Source organism: Diadema antillarum, unplaced genomic scaffold (genome assembly GCF_040938485.1).
Source record: "Diadema antillarum isolate AM-2024a unplaced genomic scaffold, OU_Dant_1.0 seq00000264_RagTag, whole genome shotgun sequence".
Taxonomy (NCBI): domain Eukaryota; kingdom Metazoa; phylum Echinodermata; class Echinoidea; order Diadematoida; family Diadematidae; genus Diadema; species Diadema antillarum.
This window is the reverse complement of record NW_027271302.1, coordinates 733,871-757,596: the sequence shown is the minus strand read 5'-3', so window position 1 is coordinate 757,596 and position 23,726 is coordinate 733,871. Positions and strand designations below refer to the sequence as shown.

The 23,726-nt window shown below is 38.5% G+C and overlaps 1 protein-coding gene across 1 annotated transcript in view; it reads right to left on the bottom strand.

The window, feature by feature from the left end:
* The window catches only part of LOC139729807 (cytosolic carboxypeptidase 6-like), a 100,864-nt gene that overhangs the window by 24,301 nt on the left and 52,837 nt on the right, over window positions 1–23,726 (bottom strand). The window contains exon 6 of the mRNA XM_071640737.1: window positions 16,127–16,166. Coding sequence (XP_071496838.1) covers window positions 16,127–16,166 — 40 coding nt within the window. The remainder of the gene's footprint in view (window positions 1–16,126; window positions 16,167–23,726) is intronic.

The following is a 23,726-nucleotide window of genomic DNA, read 5'->3' as shown; positions in this document are numbered from 1 at the left end:
AAATACATTTGCAACCATTCCTGATGTTATGAGGTTGACTTCACCTAATGTACCAACCCTTGTCAGCTATGCAGAGTGTAGAACATTTAACTACCAATATCTCAGGAAATGATTGCTTTCTATCATTGGTAACTTTCTTTGGTGACGTGAGCCTCAAGCCTTGAACTAACCCTTTGAAGACAATGTCGGAGAGATCTCTGGCTGGTGTCTATGGAATAGATGTGTTGCAGCATTTTCAATCTGACTGCAATGGGTTCATGGATTAAAGGTATAAGGTGAGTACATGTGGCATGTCAGCCGCATGAGGGAGACCTGCAGGTTTGCATGCATGTTGAAAGGTGTGTGGGCATGATGTAAGAAGCAATCAACTAGCAGGTGGCTGCAAGACAAGAGTGCTTGATTAGAATTAAGCGCTTAATGAGAAATGAATGCCCTGGTCAATCCAAGAAAAGTTTGATCACATAAGCCATCAGGATTGCTCGATTCAAAAGCTCACTAAGAAACAAGAGAACTGCCTGGTAGGCTATATAAAGGGGACGGAAGGCAGATCTAATATGAACTTAGAATTAAGGAATTGTACTGCTTCATCAGAGATTTGAACATTCACCATCTAAGGTTAGATGCATGCAGGGATTACAGCATCTGACACAATGGGTAATGCTCTGCCAATTACACTAAAAAAGAGCTGTATGAACAGTTTTAATCAATTTAGGGCCGACAACTGTAATCAAGTGTCAGAACCCAGCGCATGTACTGCACAACTCTCCACACCAGTAGCTGTCTATCAATAGCACTGAATCGCAAGTGACATAAGACCACATACAGCACCAAGTGCAACGAGAGTTAGTGAAAGTTTTGTCATTTTTTTCAGTCTTCGCTGGATAGTCATACAAGAACATGATTTTAGACCATTCACTCTCATACGCGTAGCTTCCTCATTTCAATGGCTTGGAAGAAACATCAGCAAAAAGCAGAGTTTAAATAAACAGCATAGGCATGAGGAAGGACGATTTATGTGAAGTACAATTTTGATTTCTTCATGACAAAAATATAGATAAAAGTTATCCTGTGCACTCACAGACAACACTTAAAGAATGAAATCTAGGAATAACATAATATAACACACATTGTTTTATTGCAGCCAACAGAATCCAACTAAGTTCAGAATGCATACATGTCTTTATGTATGCATTACAACCACCAGGAAGGTACAGTAAAGCATACCCTTGATATCTGTTTTGCGTTTGGGGTGGGGGTAGTATGAATGAAGATAATATGTTCTCATTTCTTCTGATGGTGTTATGGCCTACTTTCTGGTGGGAAATCAATTTACATCAAATCAATAGAGGAGGCACGCACAGCTCATTGTATCACCTCAACTTCACAGTGATGTGGCTGACGTCATAGCACAGATAACAAGTGGCACAGACTCAAACATAGAAACATGTCCTCTCCTTCTCTTTGACTCATAGAGATTGAACACAAATTGATGAATTGACTGTAAGAAAATAACATGACTTCAGAACTAGAAGGGCTGTAACATAGTATGAAGTGAAAGGAGATGACCCTATTGTGTTTCCATATCTAAGGTAGATGTCATTTCACCATAAGACCTGCAAAGGTCTGATAGAAACCAATGAATTCTTCCCTTTTTGGGGGGTGGGGGGGGGGGGTATCCGAAATGTACTTTCAGCAGAGAACCATGTATTCATGTGCCCATTTCAAATTTCATCACATGGAAGGATACGAGTGGTCCACCTTCTAGTGAAGTGGACGTTGTGAGAAAATTTTGCTCTTGAGTCTCATTTTGTTTCATTTCATTTCATTTATTTTCAAATTCTCATTACAGTGTGAAGATCAACTGTGAGAACAATAAGATTATATTGGATTGCAACATCAAAAATACAATACATTGAGAGAGAACAAAAGATTAAAATGAAATTCTAAGAGAGAAAATGGAGGAGCTAGCAGAGGCCACTGGCCTATCTATGGCTGGGTTCCCACTTGAGATTACGTATACATTTTGAGATACACTTAAAACAGGGAGAGAGAAAACAATAAATGACAATGTTTCTTGCTTAAATTTTTATGATTAACTTAAATTACTTTTTGACATAGTAATACATTTAGCTATTCAATTATGCTTTCTAAATGCAAATTTTTACAATTTCTCTTCCAAATATTAGCAGTTGAGAATCAGAAGGACATATTACAGCTGCATAGAGCAGTTCGTACTATCCTAGCTTTTCACTGATGTTCTGATGTTCAGAAACGAAAACTAATCTCTTAATTGATAGCTAAAAGAACACGAAAATTTTGTGAAAGTCTCCTTGAGCATAAACAAAAGTAACATACACTTGGCACACACAAAGTTTTGCAGAATAGAAAAAAAAAAGCCACGATAACAGACAAACTTAACTTCAAGCTGGATTCACTCAAAAGTAAAGTTTATTGTTGTCTCACGCAGGTGCGCACAGAACATTCATGGGCCTATTTTCAATTAATTTTTAATGAGAAGTGCTTCAATGATTAAGGACGGAGTACAGCATCTGATCAGGCAGACAGACATGACATAGCAGCAATCAAAAAATAGACCCGGGAGATAGAAGGGAAGTACAGGAAACGGTAAGAATGTGAAGGTCAAACGGGCATCTCTCCCTGCCAAATGCATTTGGTAATGTCAGATTGGAAAATTCCAAGGTTACCAGGCATTTCCATCTCTTCCGTTCTCTCTCCCTGTCTCTCTCTCCCTCTCCCTCTCCTCCCTCTCTCTATCCTTCTCTCTCTCTGTCTCTCTCTTCTCAATCTATCTATATCCATCTCTCTCCTTTTCTTCATAGAATATAATTGTCTTTGCCTTCATGAAGGAAGTATTCTCTCTTCTGCGTAGACCTAGGACTTATAGTAAGTATATGTCTCTCCCTCCCTCTCACTATCTCTACCTTTCTATCTTTTTCTTTCTCTCTCATCCTTGTTATTTCCTTCAATGTCTGACCCTCAATCTTCTCCCTGGTTGGTTCCTGAGACCAGGCCCAGTCAAAACGAATCATTTCTGGTGGAGCAGTCCCACCACAGGATGAATCATTCCCCTTCCTTCCCCCGCTGCTCTACCTGCTCAAGCCAACTCTATGTCTCCTCACAAGAGGATGCTGCGAGCAAGATTCTTTTTTTTTTTTCTTTTTTTTTTTTTGGGGGGGGGGCGGTTGACTACTTGGTCAGCTTTGAAAAGATGCTCCAATAATCCCAGAACATGTTTTGTTCCTTAGGACACATTACACTGCAGTTGTTCATGTAAAAGAAAAAAAAATCTTTGCTATCTTTGCTGACTCAAGTATATAAAGATTTTAAGAATTACCTTGCTGACCACATACATCAAAATATCTAAGAATAGATGCCGTCATCCTTCTAGAAAGCAATTTTGAAAATACTTCATTCTAAATATGTGTATTACTGCCAACTTGTGAATTTTAGTTTACTAAATATTTTCATTCAGGAACTCAAATATTGGATGGTAATAACTGAAAGATAATAAGCATTCCCACAACAGTACTAAAAATTGCACATGGTTTTAAGCAAAACTAACAAAATCCCCATTGAAAACGCCGTTAAGATGAACACTTGGACATTTAAGACAAATAGTGCACTTCCACCTACAGAATAGCAGTCATACAAATTATATGCTTCAAACCCTATTCAACCCCCCCCCCCCCTTTTGTGTGTTTTTTTTATTTTTATCTGGACATGTTTAAAAGGCCAGAATGTCTGCGGCTGGACAGGATAGGTGGTGGTATTTCTCCCAGACAAGGCTTGTGGTCAGAAGGGTGCAGGGCTATGCTGTAATGTGATTAGTTCCAGGTGACGCACCTCTACATGCACTGTTCACTTCACTGCCCAGCGCAAGTGCGCTTGTGAGAGAGCGAGGGAGGGAGACGTTTACAGCCATTTACTGCCTCCGCTCCTCTTTTTGTTTTCATTGGCTTCCAAAATTGGCGAATCTCCCATTGTTTTTAGCATGAGCGAATCACTGGATCGTACAAACTTCTGGCAATTCAAGCATGGCAAGAACAGATATAGGCATTTATAATGCAAATCAGAAGAGAAAATGTCAAACTATTTCCCAACCTATTTGATAGTCTCTAATCATATTCTTTGGTCTTCTTCTTTAAATGCTTTTTTTGTGTGTGTGGAAGTGCTCCTCATCATGAATATGTTTTTCAGGACCAAGAACCACTGCAATGGAATGAGAAGCAGGTATCACTCTTTTCCCATTCCCCCCCCCCCCCCCTCAAAGAAAAAGGGAAATTAATTGATGCTATAAGGACATGCCAATAGAATCAATTTCAGTTTGGTTCTGTTAAAGTCTGGTTCTGATGCATAAGATTACTCCAAGTCATATGCACTTTACGCAAAATGCATGATTTCATTTCTCATTTCAAACAGCTTCTGTAAGTCTTACAGAAACCATCAGTTTGCCCAGAGAATAAACCTCTAGCTATCATGACAATTTTGTGGTGTTTACACGGTCTTCAGGTAGCAATCAAATGCAATTTTTGAGTAGTGCATGTACCTTTGCTAGAGTAGCATTGACTGATGGACCATGAGGGATCTGGCATGTTTGTACCTGGAAGTAGGAATGTCATCAATTAGACGCCAAAGACAGGAGGGCATTAAACCCTTCCTTCTTATACACATGTTCCTTTTCATTGCCTCATAATTCTCTGTGATTAATTCCTAAGCATGTCGACAATTGCGCTTCAGAATTTTATCATATGAGAGAGTGGGGAAAAAAAAAATCAGCACCCTTCCAAGGCGCTTGATAGTTCAGCAAGATGTAATGATGGTGGTTTTACCAAGAAATGCCCCCCAGGAGAATGGCAAGCCCAGTGCATGTGGTTAAGCCATCCGGTAGCAAATGACAGACACGATCTTTGACTGTAATCTGTGCCCCCCTCCCCTCCCCCCCTCCCCTCCCCCCCCCCCCCCTGCACTTCCCCCTTCCTCCTCCCCTGCTCCTCACCCTGCTCTCCAGGCTGCTGCTAACTGACCAAAATGGAGAAATGCACATAGATGAAGACTAAGTGCATGAATGTGGAGAGACTACTGCAGAAATGATAGGTTGGTGATTGATGAATTACGTTATGACAGGAAGAGGGGGCAGTGGTGATGTCATAAAGCATGTCATCTGACAAATGACAGAGCAGACCCTATTCTCCGGATCTTCTCTTTTTTTTTTCTATCTCCTTTTCCGCTTGCTGATGGGGTGGGCGGTCTAAATTTGGGAAGCAACAAGCAGACGGAACTGGCATGGAGGGGATCAATTGGTTGAAATGATACGCACTGACTCCCGGAATGACTGATCCTCACTTTGGTTGGCTATGATTGGAAATACTGCAGGTCATTGCATTGGAAGTAGGGCAGTAGTGCCTCTTGTTTTCTCTCATACACATGAGTCAGTGTTTGGCCCTCTGGCTCCCCACACTGACCTATGAATAAGGTCTGAGATAGATCATCGAACCTATTATAGTCCCTTTCTTTTCCTGAGCAAGGGAAAAAAAAATATTGATTAAGATTGATATGAATCACTCAAAGAAAAGAACACAAACAAATTTAAAGAGCAGCAACAAAGCAAAACAAAACAAAAAATTGCATTTTGTTACTCACACATTTGACATAACATGAGTCAATACTTTACTATCGGTGGCAAACATCTATTGACGCAGATTGACAAAGTTATAATCTACAGGAAGAACTGATTCAGAATCGGGCGGTTATTGACAATTTGAGCATACATTTATTTGATGAAACACGACTGAATGACATGGATCCCCATGCTGTCACTTCTGGTATCACGCTGCACATGAACTAATCTGCCTCTCTCCCATTCATTTGGGCAAAATTAATTGTGCATCCACGGATCACTTGCTTTCATTTCACAGAGTACATCACTGACAAGAGCCCATACCATCCCATGGCACAACTCAACAGGTAAACGGAGATACAGGGATTGGGACAGGATGAAATTATACACTGCAGCTCATGAAAACTGCTCCTGATTTCCATACTTTGTCCATCTGAAAACTAACATACAACTCTGAGAACATTGTTTTTAAAAAAAAAGAAATTTTCATATCTGATTTTGATTTCAGTGCATACTAAAGAGATTCTTATTGTCACATTTCAAACCCTGAAAACTCACAGAGAATCTTTCACGGCTGGCATTCTCTATTTCTAAATCAAGCAAATGAACTGGTATATTCAAATGGCACCAGTGATCAAGGCTCCTTGAAACCCATTACAGACTTCCATGCTCGTCCCATAGGGCTCCAAAGAATATGCTGACCAAAGCTACTATCAACAAAGGCTTATATTGAGTGAGGTCATAGCTTCAAAAAGAGCTTTTTAACTAACTCCATATGATTGAGGACCAAAATTTTCCATGAAGAATTAATAGTCATCATTGGGTGACTCACTAAAAGACTGTAATCAAGAGTTATGAAACAGAATCTCTCACCCTGGGGCACAGGAACGGTAGAGTTGACTACAAATCCATGTACTTTTGTTTACTATCTACCCAAAGATATCAATGATCTGTGGAAATGTGTTTTTGATGTCTTATTCACATTCTGGCTTGCATAAATGACAACATCTGAGAAAACATCTCTTTGGAAGAAAAAAAAACAACATATATTTCAATTAGAATGAGCTTTATCAAATACATCATAGCAGATACACATTTCTTCAACATGTCATGCCGTTCGTACGTAGGCTTTTCATGTTTTGCTCATGAGACACCCTGTACTGCTTGTAAGCGGGCTGGGATTAGATTGTTGAATGTCATGTTAATTCCCTGATAGTGAAAACAATTACTCATTCTTGTGAGGATTGATTGCGTGCCCTTGGCTGCTCACATTCAGATTAATTTCTGAAAGGCCGCAGTGAGTCGAATAAAAATATGATTAACGAGAGTGAGGAGAGGATGAAAACCCCGGCCCCTTCCCTCTCTAAACTAAAAGTGGAGAGTCCGGGAAGAAGTAAACTATAAATTGTTGGTATTGTCAAACAAAACTAGAACGCCAAGCAACACAGAAACTTTGGTGTCATAGAGATAAAGATCATACACGATTGAAATAGAGCATCATATCCATTTGATGCTTTATAGTGAATAAATCAAGACATTATCTTGTTTACAGGGTATAATGCTATCAGTGTTAAAAACACACATAACTAAGGCAGCAGGCACCCCTTCAACTGAAGAAGTTCAAGAAGATGGAGTGTCAAATGGCTATAATTATCCAAAGGGCTGTCAGTTTTCTTATATGTGAACAAAAACATCCTACAGGTGTATTTGTGCCTTCAATGATCAGGGTGTGATGCTGCCATCTTTCTGGGTAATGTGAAGATTCATTTTTAACACTAACATGATATTGGGTATATATTTTCGTTTTTATCAAATTAAATTAAATGAAACTTCACCTAATGATAGAGCATATGAAACAAAAGTCAATCCCATCCCAAAATATGTGAAAAAAAATTAAATCTGAGCTGTATGTAGTAAAAGTATTTGAAGGTATACTTTCCTGTAAAGCCATCTTTCTCACTCTTCTGATTATTTCCACAAAATGAAACTGGTAGGATCTTCAGGTGTATATAAATTGACATGTCAGGTTAGTGTCGAGACAATTTTCATCTTTTATGTCAGCAATATTTGTGCAAATTTCTATTTGTGCCTTTCCATGCCTTTACCATTCTGCACTGCTCATTTTTCCTCAGTAGGGGTGGTGAAAAGCAATTACAATCGTTAAGACATATTTTCAAAATATTCTCCAGAAAAGTTCCTGAGCAGAATGGCTATATTGAAGATACATTTCAATCACAGGTGCACACAATCTACGCATCTCGTCGGTCGAGAATGATAAGGGCGTTAAGTGACCACAAAACCCATAGTGTTCGAGAAGACTTAAAGCCCTTCTCATTCTCAACAGACGCTATTGTATGGTATCACACTTGGTGATATAGACACACCTCTGGTCAGAATAGAAAACAATCAGACAAGTTCTTATAACAGAAAGGTCAGGTTACGGGCACACATATAACATTTAGCACTTGGATCTTAGCTTCTCACAAATGACTTATTAATCTAACTCATTTGACTTTTTTAATGCATCCCCAGTAGCTTAGATTAGCGAATATATCATACTCTCACTCTCTTTTTCTCTCACACTCATCATTGACACAGTGTACCTTTAGCTGAACCTTTTTCCCTTTTCTTGCAGTCTGTATTTGATGGAAACTGGCACGTTAATAAAATAAATGAGGGAATTACAGCCATTTCCTGCGTGATTATGGCCATAAATCACAACAATTTAGCCTAATGACCAGCATCTTTATAGTTTGTCAAACTTTGCGCTAAAATGAATTGAGTAAACAAGCATGGCAAAAGTTTCGATAATCAATCCCCTCCCCACCCCCACACACACAAAAAAAGAAAGGTTAATGACAGTCGCAAAGGTTCAAAGTCTCAAAATCAAGCTGTGTGAAGAAACTATAGCTCTCAAATGATTTCAGTTGCATTTATCAATGCCAATATCCATCAAAAGCCTCGTTTTAACAGAGCCTTGTTACCATGACAACATCCAGGTAGCATCCGGGTAACTTTTTTACCATGCCTGTTAAAACAGCCCCTTGCAAAATGTCGCTCTGACGTAGTTGCGGTAACTTTTGCCAAATCCCACACTAGCCAGCTAGGGTAATTACCACGGCATTACCCTGATATTACTTGTGTAACCCTTCTGTTAGAACGCAACTGCAGTAACATTCCTTTGACACACTCAATACGCATGAGCAACATTGCTGGGGCTTAAAAGCCTTCAAGAACTTCATACCAACCATGAATCCAAGAGTTGTCATGTTTGTGACAGCAGTTATGTGGGCTCCTGTAGGTTGTGTTTGCATTACTTACAGCATTTTTTGCCAAAGGTTTCTGACTAGGGAGTTTATAGGCAATGTACACTTGTATCACATCTGCAGGACGGTAATACACAGTTTGCTTTACATTTCTACCATTCACACCTCTTTATTTCACCCATAGACTACCGGTACCATTCAAACCCTGTAATAAAACATGGTCACTAACAGGATGCAAAGGCAAAACCTGCAGATCATTCTATTGCCCATGGGAACCAGAAGCATATTGCATTGATTCCATACAGGGCATCTCTTTGGAGGTAACTGGTTAACCCACTGAGGACAAGTCCCAAGTATACTTGGGCAAGTATCTATGAGAAATGCATGTTGTTGCAAAATCAGCTAATCCTCAATGAGTTCACGGCTATTTATATCATTTTTAGAGACGATGCACTGGTCCATATCACAAGAATTAACTCCGGGAGATCAGTTAACTAACATACCAGTACTTAAATTGCCTGAAAACCTTCATTGCAAATTTTTTCCCCAAAACATAAAACTCTTAACTGAGGTATGCAAAATGCAGCAACTACTGAAAAATGCAGCAAAGAATCCAATTATTGTAGAAAATTTAGTGGGAACAGGTGAATCAAATAACTCTTTTGGTAGTCTGCATGGAAATATCCATATTATCTTTGATCACACAATTGGCCTACCACATGGGGGTAACAAGTGATTGGGTATCTACTGTGGAGAGAATGTATGGAAAACAGGCATAAGTAGTATTTATGCATTGTACAGTTGGTCTATAATTTCATTTCAAGCAATTCAGAATAATAGTAAATTAAAAATGAAATATAAGATCACTTTTCCCCTTTGGTATCCATGCATATGCCTGACCAAAGGATTACAAAACTCATCACTGTCAGTGTACAAGAACACCACTGACAGTCAGTGTATAGGTACACCATTGACGGTCAGTATACAGGTACCACCACCAACAGTCAGTGTACAGGTACACCACTGGCAGCCAGTGTACAGTGACATCTGCAGTCAGACAACAGGTGATGCATTTTCCATACCCTTTTAGCATGGCTGCATGCTGTCAGAGATTTGAGAGTCATATCAAGTGATAGAGAAAGGGGTGGAAACTGTTGGAAAGAGAGAGAGAAAAAAACATTCTCACCAATGGCATTTTGTTTACAGGTGGGGATAAAAGGAAGGAGCAGCCACCTGTCAATCATTATTGATTAGTTGTTTTGACAGTATGGTACACTGTTGGAATGCTAATAATCCATCTAGGTTTCATAAACAAACACAAACTCTGGTGTCAATAACCCCCTGGATGCAAAAATCTTGGGTCAAGTAGGTCATTGACTGACACAGATTTGCATGGCCGTCATGCAAACTTAAGCATTCACTCTACCCTTCATAAGCAGAGCTAATATCATAAAGAGTCACTTTATGTCATGCTGCAGTAAATGTGTAGAGCATTCTAGTATGCAGCAGCTCCTTCATTCATAATCTGCATACAAATGTACCATTCTGGTCCTTCATTGCTTAATCTACGGCATATATGCATTGTATAATACGTACTAATTCTGCTATATCAGACAAGCCACTGCCAACAAGGGGGGGGGGGGGAGGTCGCACATGGTCTGTTATGGAAATATTAACTGGATTATATACATTACAAAAAGACTTATTCATGGCAGTAATTGACAAAATACACAAAAATATGTGAGGGGAAAACTGACTCAAAGATATTAACAAAAACACATACTTTACATGCTCAAGTAAAATCTAGCTGTCAAACAGCTTGTACAGTATTTTTGTATACACGTGCCAAGACATGATTTAGAATATTTTCGTTTCCTGCTTTGAAGTGTCTGAATAGGTTGGACAATAATAAAAAGTTGTAGTAAGTGAATCTGCACACAAATCACTTCTGGTCCCATCAGCTGAGAAAAAAAAAGAAGAAAAAGAATGATTCTTTCCTCAATTAGTATGCAGCCAGCAATGCACTGAATTCTTAAAAGTTTTTCTGACTGGGACAAGACATCAACATTCCATTCATGACTGTCTCCCATGAGTGCTAATGGTCATTGCGTGAATTGGTATGGACAAGCTTCCTTGAAGACAAAAAATAATCTACGCTACAGAGCCATAGACAGGACCCTTTTGTCTATGGGTTGGATATTCTGGTTTCTATATATGTTACATTCTATTTCTTGCAACAACAACAACAACAACAAAAATATTAATGACTGTGGCCCATCCACAGATGCCCACTTGATTTTTTTTTTTTTAAACCATGGAATATATCGTCCATCATCCCAAACTTTTGTGAATCCATTTTTTTTTCTACGAAAAAAGAAAATGCAGTCTAAATTGATGTTGCCCTATCAAGTGGGTATTGACAGTTGCTGTAACATATTCTAAATGATACTATTTTCCTCTTTTTTTTTTGGTTTCTTTACATTATGTAATGATGGCGTCAACATTTACTGATGTATGCTGGCATGTCATGCAAAGAAATAGCAAAGCTTTGTTTGATTACAAATGTGTTGTTCTCATTAACAATGGTCTTGTTTTACGGATGTTCTTTTTACAGCAATATGGGGAAGAACATCAAGTTTTGTGACAAATGTGCTCTTACTTTCCAGGGAGTTAGCAATGTGTAATGATTATGGGCTGTCTAGACACTCGCACCCCTGCATACAACAAACGCACACAAAATCTCTGATGAGCTTTGAAAATTGTCAGCTTCATCTAAATCCACTTAGAGAGGCCAAATTTTGACATCACCCTTTGCCAATTGAAAGCAAGGCCAAATTTAAGAGACACATGCTTGCCTGGATGCGTGTTTAGTCAATCTCTCAGTGTGGTGAAAATACTCTTGTTTTCTTTTTCTTTACCCCCTTTTCTCTTCAGCAACATGACAATTGAATACGTTGGCTCAGCGCCTACATAATTCATGTAACAGTAAAATACAATAAAAAGAAAAATGCAAAGGACCTAAAGGCTCCAATTAATTGTGCATTTCCTTTTATAAATCACACCTATAAATTGACATTTAATGCACCTCCACTAAAACGTCATCATCGCACGCTGCCGGGCTGCACGGTTCGTGGCGAGAAACTAATGAGCTGGGATGGGACCAAAGTCCGTAGTGCTTATTAAGCAGCCCGAACACGGAAAAATCCCCCGGAAATTTCAGCTTTTGTTTTTGTGGTGCACTGTGTTTTTTTTTTTTTCCTTTCCTCTCACTCTCTCTCACTAGTTAGTCCCATTCCCGTTTATGGTGCAGAAAGCTGGAGATATAGAGGCCCTGTTGCTATGCTGATAATTAAGAGTAATGGCAAAGAGTGGTTTTGATGGGGTGAGAGGAAATATGAGCTGTCATGTCACATTAGGTGTTTATGATCATAAAACACACTTCAGCCATGGGAGGGTATAATGTGCCCTGTAATTGAGGGGGTGAAAATATCATGATTTCCACTGACAATCAGCCACCACTAAGTGCTGGGAGCCGGTTCTGCCTTTTGGGAAGTCAACAGAGACGAGAGGAATTGGTTACAGAGAGGCTGGACTGCTGCCTGGCATAAATTTCACAGACAAATCCTGTTTTAAACTAACCAGTTGATACATACTTCCTGCTATCACTCACACTTTGCACAAGGGTTACATAACACTGAATTATCCATCAGTCCTTATTGCTCAATAATTACAGTAAATACAAAAGAAAAGCTGAAAGTCAATGCAATGTATATACAATGTGGACTCTTTGTCTCCAAGCTGTTACTTAATGTGTCTCTAGACACACATACAAGTCTGCAGACCATCAATCAACAAACACTACAAAATGACAGTCAATTTAGCAGCTCTACTCTTCTCATATGGAGTCTTTAAAATATGATCCGTAATTTCCATCATAAATTTCTGGTCACATTTTATATCCTGTCCCAAGGCAACTAATCTTCACACCAAAGATAGGGACATCAGCATGCCATACCATAGCCCATTGTTCAGGAATGTCAATGTCCTAATCCACTGTCCTTCCTTATAGTTGGTCCTATTATGTTCTAACCTCCCCAGATACACACACTCCCACACACATTAAGTAGAAAAACAGTTGTGAAAATCTCTGTCTCAAACACGTGCAGCTCTATTATCATCCATTAAAAGCTTAAGATTCATATTAGTACAAATTTGTCAACAAACAAGATTCGTGGCCATGCTGCTAACAAAAATAGATGTGAACAATAAAATCTTTCTCAGGTGTAGATCTATTCTATGTTCAGGTTTACTTAAAACATCAGAGCACACAATCAAACCAAGAAATAAGATGATAATGTCATGGCCTCAAAAGTTTTCATTCTCCATGCCACAATTTCAGCTACATTTCCACCTTCTGACATGCAATAGACTGGTTCTATAATGTATTCAGATTTTATGCATGCTTTGTTCACATAAGTTGTTCTCACCAACCACATAGCTTGCTGGAGGCTTGCCCTACCTACAGCAACAACTACATGAATTCCTGACCATAGAACTTATAATGGAGGGAACAGGTGAATGAAAGGCTGTAAGAAAAGAAACATCCATAAATTGTAATACCTGGTACACTGAGTACAGCAATGGTCTATTCAAGAAGAAGAAATTAATGATGAACAAAGTTCAATACTATGTCGGGCCAGTCTCAAGGCAAGCTTTCTGATTTCAATAGCAGGCTTTGTATAAAAAAAAACCAACAACATAAGATTTGAATAAGCAAGTAGTTAAACTGTTCTTTTGTAATGAAAGACTACAATACAAAGCTGAAATAAATGGCAACCTGGAAGGCCTGAAACATGCATGAATTTGGTTACATTAGAGAAGCAGTCTTCCAAGGACTATTTGAATGATATCTGAGGCCTGCAGTGCACCTGTTTAGACAATGGGGGAAATAGCTGGTTGTTGGGTGCCTGAGGTTAGCAGTGGTATACTCTTGGATTGCTCTTTGTTTTCACTCATTCACAAAGCACAGACACAAACAGGAGTAAACATTCATGCCATCTGTAATATGCCGATGTAATACACAGCTACCATCTTGTTCAGCCTTCACAGATTCTTAAGATGCAGGCCCAAATGACACGTATGACAAAGAAAAAAAAAGTGATGCGAGTACAAATATGCGATGCACGTATAGAAGAATTTGGTCATTTATGCATAAAGTGCCTGCAAAGTCCATACAACTGGACTTGTCACATTCAACTGAGCTTTAGCATGGCTATAGCAAATTGTGTTTCACATTTAATAACCTAAATGATAAAGATCACACGAAAAAATGCAATGAAATCATGACATTTACAGTCATAAAATATAATCCCCAACTAATCATTAATTACTCTGAGAAACAACTTTTTAATCCTTGTTTTTCTTTGTTTGTTTAATCATTTTTGTTTAGATGAAGAGAAACTAATGCTCAAGCTCAGTTGCAATGATATAAACAAATATCTTCTATGTAATGCGCACTATCTCCTGCCCTTGGGATATCAACAAGTGAATGTATCTCAGAACTTATGGTACAGACAAGTCTCATGGCAGATAAACAAAATAGAGACTACTAAAGAGCATCTATAGAATTACCATTTTTAGGTATGTGAAGAACAAAATAGCCAGAGGTTGATTCACTATCATTTACTTTTATTTCTTTTTTTAATACGCCAAACACTAATGTCAATAGGCGTTTTCACATCAGCCCAATGTTTCGAAATAGCACGCTATTTTCTGACTTGGGAAATTAACCCGATCACGAAATAGTGCGCTATTTGATAATGTGAACACAAATTAGAGCGCTAATTGTATCGCTCTGATCGAGAAAATTTCTTGAGTCCAACTCAGGAAATTTGTGAAATAGCGGGATAATTGGCAAACTAGTGCGCTATTTGATAATGTGAAAACGCCTCAATAAATTAGCGCGATGCATCCCATCATGCATAGCGTGTGTGACCCGATCGATCGAGGCAAACTGCACACAAATCATGAGGAATTTTTGAAAGTGCACACATTACTGATGCTGTTTGCACATGCTCAGCTGTCGAATTAGCTCGAAAAAATTTCAGCTAATTCTCTTCGGGCTGATGTGAATAGGAAATGAAATAGCGCGCTAATTCGCAATCGCGAAAAATATCTCGAGTTTGGATTTTTATCGGGCTGATGTGAAAACGCCTAATATGACATCCTAAACCTATCGAAAGCCCTGGAAAATATAGAATACAGACTATGGACAGAACAGCAAAATGTCTCTGCATACACACCCTAGTCTAAGGCTTAGAAGCAGTTCAAAAACACACATTATGAAAGGTTATGAACTCCCTACTTCTCTAACAAGAAGGTTCCATATCCCTATGGATGGACCCCTCCCCCCCCCCCCCCTCTTAAAAAAAAGGGAAAAAAATACTTTTATGCCACAGGAAATGAAGACACCTGTCTTTTGTTTGAACTTTTTCTCCAGATATGCATTGGGCTAAAGACACACAACAACAAATCTGTGACAGGCATGAATTTTTACGCTGAATATGTTTTGAAAAGGAACAATTCAGGCATGCTGAATTGGGTCTGTGGCAGATGCAAATTGAGCAGCATCATCCTTTTTTTTTCAGCTAACCTACTTATTTAATTGTACAGAACATAAGGCTGCTGGACATTTGGTTTACATTTATCAACAACTGCTGAGCTTGTTTACTGGCGATTCTGGATAATTTGCATGGTATGCCAACCTGTCAATTTCACACCTCTGTGTCAGTCAGTAAACATACATTCTTCAGTTTTGGTCTGTCTATTGCATTTTGTTTTTGCTGGGATTTTTTCAGGGTCATCATGCATACATTTTATTAAAGAGTTTGATTACTATGATAATGTAAATTTGAAGGTTTAATCACAAAAACAACTATGACCTCCTATTGTTTTTATATTGTCTTTTATAGTAATTTCCACTTGCCTTTGAATCTTTTTTTTAAATTGCAAACAAATCCACCGCATTAATCTACCTCGCTGGTGTGTTTACTAATCCTGGCAAGAGCAGAATTTTGTTGTTGTTGTTGTTGTTGTTAGCTCCTTCCCCTAATCTCCATATTTATCCCTCCCAATGACCTCCATAGATTCAGACGTAAATATGAGCACACATCAAACACTTGGAATGTCGAAATAAGGAGACACACAAAATGATCCCACATACCTGGAGCTGTTATTGTCAGCAGATCCAATCTCCGTTGTTGCTGTAAACGAAGGAACAAAAAAAGAAGACACATTACAATTTCTTATTATGCCCAATGTTCTGTTGTTACCATGGACATTATTTGAAACATTTCCACTGTCTTGTACTAGTTTATATTTTATAACATATATTCTGTTTGTTTGGACCATTAGATTCACTGGCACAGTCATAGTGTTGCATTGGATATGTTCTGGAAAGCAGGATACATTCTACTATTGCATTGTGATATTGTGGCATACTAAATTTTACATGATATGGTGATGGACCTTTTATCAATGAGGAAAAGAATTTACTTGTTCTTTTAGATGACAAACAGAAACACAGAATATTTCCAAACAGAAATAGGCATTTATAATCAGTATCTTCCATCAAACATAATATCTCCAATATTCCAAGATCCAATGTAAGGATACTGCACTCACAGCTTAATTGTGCGTGATAAATTATCACCAGGGCAATGAAGTATTTAGCCAAGCCATCTCATGATACACTCCCATAATGGACAAGCCACTATTTGAAAGCAGAGTTTTCAAGATTTTCACATTCACGCCAAACTATCTCAAGAGAAAAATACACACAGACAAAAAACAACAACAACAACAACAACAACAACACAACATACACATATACAGGACAATGGCTTGCATTTTGTACAATGTGTAAAGAGTACTGGAGGCAATATTACTTATGAAAGATTCTTAGGTTATTGGTCAATGCACTCTCTCACACACAGTCAGATAATTTCTCCAATGAGCTAAACTAGTTTCATGACTTGATGTAGCTCACTCTGTGATAACTGACACCATTTATATCAGCAACTACACATCATTCCAGATGATGGTCAGATACGCTACTAATTATGTTGATTGTGCAAATCACCCAAGCTTTCATGCATAGCTACCCACCTCCCTCCTAAACATCCTGCCCCCTTTGGTAAACTGATAGCCTAGTGACCAGCTACTTAACGACTCCCATACCCCCTTTCAAATTTGTTTCCCTTCCCTGCATGGTTCAGCCAGGCCGGCTAGTGGGGGATGGATGGCTGCCCTGATGCACCTTGACAAGCCCCCCTCCGGTAGCGGCCCTCTCCCGTTTCACCCCCAGCCAAGCCCGAACACCATTAGGGAAATTACTGCTAGCCAGAGCGCATCTCGCCTCGCTCTGCCGCCCTTGCTGGCTGCTCCCTGCACAGCGGAGAGATGAGAAGCCCCATGATGTGATTACACCATACTAACGATATCGTCTCCATCCAAAGGAAGGTAAATAATAATATACAAAGTGGGGAAGAAGGAGAATGAGAGCCAGGCGTGGGATTTAATAGCATCCAGGAGTGACAATACCTCATTTGAAAAATTAACCTGAAAGATTCTGGCAAGGAACATACTGCTTGCATTAGATGAAAATATAAAACTCACTAGCAGTTTATAGCATGGAGAGGAACACTAGATAGCGACGGCAAGATCACTGCTTAAATTCTCTCTTGATGAATTGTAAAGATATCTTGAAACCAAAAGTGAGCACATTTCAATTGAGTGCTCCTCTCTCCATAAAATCAAGCTTCAAGTCTTTAGATTTGCATGGTTAGTGAAAATTCAGAAAGGCAAATTCTGGTTTTTATCCAAGTCAATGAGATTTGCAACAGATGAAGGGCATAATGTGAAGATTTTTGGAGCAAACACAACAAATTGGCTATATTAGGGGACAGTGACTTCTCCCTCTCTCTTTCTTTCTCTCTTGTAAACAGAAAGTGAATAAGTCTATAGGGATCAGGGTCCCTGGTCAATTCAAGTTATACAGACATCCTCTAACAGTGATGTATTATTCAAATCACTAGTATTACCTTCCTAATGGACAATTCACAGGTAGCACTGAGTCATGAAATAAATCACTGTCAGCTGCGTGGCTCAAATTACCACGCGAACTTGGTACACCTGCACCACTAATACTACTTAAAAGACAAAAGCAACTGTAAAATACTGCTGTGGAGAGTGAAAACAAAAAAAGAAAATAATATGATGATGAGAAATAAAGACAAATATATGACAAAATGATCACTGGAGAAGATTTGGCTCAAATATAAATTCTACGGAAATCAAAAGGCAATAATACAGACACTGCTACTAAATGAAAGAAAACTTTGATTTATCATGATCTGGCCATAGTTCCGTTCATATCTTTCATTCAACATTTTCTCCAAAGTGAGGGAACTTTTGTCACAACATTACCGTAATAAGTGCCAAATTGTCAGGTCTGTAGAAGCCTTTCAAAGGAATATTAGTATCACAAACTTGAAATACAGACCCTCACACTTTAATTACATTAAACATCCCCACATACAGTAATGTTTCAATTCTATGCACGCTTTTCCAGCATGATCAAAGTTGTGGCATAATGTACACAAGCCACAGATTCAATGAAAGTAAAGCATTAAACAAGTGCTTAGCTACCTTTGAATATTTGATAGTCACTCAGAAAATGTTTGAGGACTTATCATTTTGCAACAGCAACAGTTTGTGATAAAGTAGCTCTGTGTCTACATACACACAAACCACACACACAGACACACACACAAAATGCTGTAACATAATGTCAATCTCTGTGCTACAATATACACCATTGTGACATACAGAACAAGTGAATTACTTTGGTTATAGCTTGCTTAAAGCTACTAAATCACTCCAATAATACTATTTCAAGGTTTTCTACTCTTTTTTAAAAAAGTAAATTAGAAAAATTATTTTAAACCTTTGTGAACATCTTTGAGACTGGGTGCAGATATACAGTTGAAGGGAACTCTACAATGTCTCATTCTAAGATACAAACTGTTGACTTGCATACATATTCCTATTAAGTTAGATACATAGATATATTACATTTTTATCTCCACTTCATGCTATCTAATGAAGATATGAAATTACACCAACAAATTCACACATTAATGTTGAGTGATCAATGCTTTAATGTGATACTGCACATGGGGAAATATTGGAAAGGGCATATGAGATACATTCCTGAAGAATCTGTGACCATCAACTGTACGAATCATGCTTTCATATAGCACAGCAATTAAACCAATGATTTGGGTGTGCTAAGCTACAATATCAAGACTCTCAAGTTCATAATATTGACCATACACATAACGATAAACATATAAACATAATTTATGTGTCAAGTACAGGTATTACTCAATATCCAGTAAAGAGAAAGAAGAGTCGAGGATCATGTTTTCATTGTGCAAGTCCTTTTTATTCATCTTGCTTTGATGTGAAACTACCAAGGCCTGCAGCATGTGGTATATCTGCACAGTGCACAGCCAAGTCAGAATCCAGCCTGTCTACCTGTTGTGCATTCAGGAAGAGCGCCCCCACTGGCAGAGTTTGTACAGTCCAATCTTGGAGATCTTGCCTTTGAAGGCATTTCTCTCCACTGCAATGTCATTCCCATCACAAACCAGCCTCACATCCCAGACAAAGTTAGCTATGACCAAGGAGGTTCAAGAGATGGAGTTACAACTGACTATTTATTATTCAATCAGCTGTCAGTTTTCTATGGATGGACAAAAGAATTCCACAGGTGCATTTGTGCCTTTGATGTTCGATGCTTGAAGCCGCCATCTTTCTGAGCAATCTGAAGACTCATTTTTAATGCTCACATAATATTGGATATATGCTGCTCGTTTATATATCAAATGCAATGAAATTTCACCTAATGATAAAGTATATAAAACAAAAGTCCATTCCATTCGTAAATATGTGCAAAAGTGTAAATCTGAGCTGTATTTTGTGAAAGTGTTTGAAATTCTACCCTCATGGAAAGCCGGTTTTATCACTTTTTCTCCCTATTTCCGCCAAATGAAACTAATATGGTATCATCTTCAAGTATAGTTCTTTATAAACTAATATGTCAGATTAGCGTACAGACATGTACAGTCGAGTAATTTTGATATATATCTATTTCAGCAATATTTGAGCAATTTCTATTCGCGCATCCCCGTGCCTTTACCATTGTCCACCGCCCATCGTTTGTAAGTAGGGATAGCGAAAAAGTAATTACCATCACAAAGACATATCTTCCTTGGAAAGTGGCTGGTGATTATGCAATGAGACACGAGTCAATTGTCTTCGCATCTGAGCGGCAGATCCAGTTTGACACATACTTCAAATATTTTTGAGTGGTGGCTTCGAGCATGGGATCAAAGCGTATAAGACTGTTGTGACTCCATTTCTCGAACCTCCTTGCTATGACCAAGAGCTGGCATTTGTAGAACTCTGTATATCTTGCCCACTCCATCATGAGAAAAATAATGTCAGTCAAGAAATTAATAGAAAATAGTGTATTTATAATTATATAGACACATATTCATATAGCTTTTCAAAACATTTCCATGCACTTTCAGGAATCACTCTCAGGAAGCAGAGTAATTCTACAGTCTTTGATTTTTTTTTTTCATATTTGCTTTACTTTGGAGAAGGTTTGCTGGTGTCTGTCTCTCTGTCCACTGTGCTGTTTTTATGACAATAATTTTATATTTAAAGTATGTTGACAAGAACACAACAGTACAACATCACTTCAAGGAAGGATTAATTTTCAGAATTTTAGGTTGTCATTCACCACACATAACTACAGATCCTTATATCATGGAAGTGGCATTCACTTGGTGAACAGCCTCAGTTAAGTCTACATTTGAAGTAAGTGTATGCTCCACATTCCTCACCCCCCCCCCCCCCCCCCAAAAAAAAAAAAATACTATCACTTACTACAGCTGCTTTGGTGTACTGAAACTTCACACCAATACCTTGTAAGCCACAAAATGAAACATTTTCACAGCTGTCAGTTGGAATTTAATCAAGCAATATGCCTCTTTGGTGATTTAGGTTGGATTTTATGCTGTATATCAGAAGGTTTGAATATACACTGACTGGAATGTCTCACATACCCTAGGTGAACGGCAATCACCCTGCATACAAGGCATGCAAGGTGTTATGTACAACAGATAAATAATTCATGAAGGGACTTGTTTTGTTCACGTAATCCCGGCAGGACAAATTCAATGATGAGGCTGGCATATAATTCCCCACTTCACAGGTATGGTATATGGATTAGGGGTTTAGTCCTGCATTGCTGGATGCATAATTGAGGAGCTAACTTTGCGGGGTTGGTGATCGCAGTGCTCTCCTGAAATCATGGTGTCAAACGCAGTGTAGGATGGATGGAACCCCATAGCACACAGAATGCCTTGTCTCAAGAAACCTTATATGATACTGCAAGCAAATCTTGCAGAATACATGTGTTTGTCCAGGTAGATGATAACTTATACATGACAGGGAAAAAAACACACAAATTTTACTCGATCAATCTTACCCACACAAGAGACAGCACCATTTTAGCAAATTTTCTACTTTTGAAATCAAAACCACATACACTATGTGTGATGCAAAACCATTATCATGCAATACTAATGTTTGAATACCATTCTATGTCATATTCAACATGAAATATCTGTTTATCATTAGTCTAATCCTTTATCTGGGATTTTTTGCCACAAACAAAAGAAAAGGTTTTACAGCACTTTCTGTACAATGTGTACTTAAAAGAAAAAATCCCCAAACTAAAAAAATTGATATTGTATTTAAAAGACGATATCAAGGGACCATATTTTCCCCTTAAACATCTCTACCATCTCATTTTTGGGTAATCAATGCTTCTGTAACTATCTTTTTCTTGCATTTGATTATTCAAAAGAAGAGTTTTACTCAATCCACATTGATATTTGGGCTAATTGTTTCCTGTGAGTGAATGTGTGAATTTAGCACTGTTGACTAAGTTATGAATTATCACAGTATGCAGCAGACCGTGTAAAGAATTAACCCGTCTCAAAGAAAGTTATGAAATCTAAGCAGACCAACAGGTCTCCTGCAAGTTACGGCTTTAGAATCTCTTCCTAAACAACAGTGACGTATTCCAGGTGCTAACTTCATGAAACCTAGGTGTGTCCAACAACAGACAAATATCTATCTCAGCCACAATATCTATGAACAAAGTCTGCGCAACTACGATCTGTAGTGGAGCGGCTGGCAGTAACCAGTCTACCCTTGACTCAAGGTCACAGCAAAAAACTTTTCATTAAGGGCACGATTAGATGAAATGCAGAGTGGCAGAGAACACAGCCACAGCTCACGATCCGCACCGGTTGCAGACTCAAGGTCGCTTGACAAAAGTTAATGATTCCATTAACTCAAAATCACACTGACACACACCCTGTACGCTTGAATTGTACATGTGACAAGAATAGCCACAACGCTGATGAAGGGGATTCAATGTACCTCTACACCAATACAGCATCAACTGTAGCTCAAATCCCCATCCCATTTTTATCTTTAATTATTCTATATGAATAATGACGACAGAGTTGGGCCTGAGAGCCAGACACAACAGCTACCAATTTTGTGAGATCCTACAGTAATTGATATTGTTCGAGCAACAAGTGGCTGGTAGCATAATCTCCCTACGTACACCATTAGAGAAATTAATTGCGTACCATGCATCCCATAGCACGACTTCCGGTTACACTACCACCCACTCTCCTTTGTCTCAGCATTACACGATTTCCCTTCATCGGCAGCATCCTAGAAATGCTTTCTACACATGATAAGGTGTTCTCTCAATCTCTCAGACATCGATCGACCGACATTTGTGATGGTTCATTTGCTGTAAATCTAAGCAGTCAAGTACAAATACCTGTGCCAATAGGTAATGGAAAACCTTACACCTCTCCCTGTCCATTTTGGTGACCCAATGCACATAATTACCACAGTACAGGTCTTGACTACTGTGCATCTATGTAACTACCACTCTGTTTATGCAAGTACAATGCTCATGCATTAATTTGTACAAGATCAAGGGAAAGCATGGCGCCGTTCACAGTGAACAATTAATCTAAAAGATAAGGAATGCGCTTCATTCGTGAGTACATCATTCAGTGTTTGGTGTGATCTATTCCTTTCTGATTCATATCTATCAAGGCTCAATACTTCTCATCTTGGCATTTGTAATCAATGTGTGTACAAACTTGTACAGAAGCTCTTTCATGCACACATAGTCTGTGTTGTCTCCAACGCATGAAAAGATCAACTGATCAACACTGCCCTATATCAATATTGATAATCTAGTGTGAACAAAGCAAAGCTTCTGGTCATTGTACTTTCATCTGGTTCAAAAACGATACTGAAAAGCACACACATGCAAAAAGAAAAAAAACAACAACACACACACACGCACGGGTATCCAAGCACATGTCATTATTGTTATCATGCTTTATTATTCATGAATTTGTGGGGGGTAAAAATTATTCATGTCTCGTCTTTGTTCCATTTTCTCTCTTTCTCTCTCAAAGACACACACACATGCACACACACACAAACACACAAACACACATACAAACACATTTTCTCTTTCTCCCTCTCTCTTTCCTTCTCTCCCTCTCTCTTCCTCTCTTTCTCTCTTTACCCATTTCTATTGTTTTATAATTTCTTTATGCACTTTGTCCTGTCTCCTTGCATTT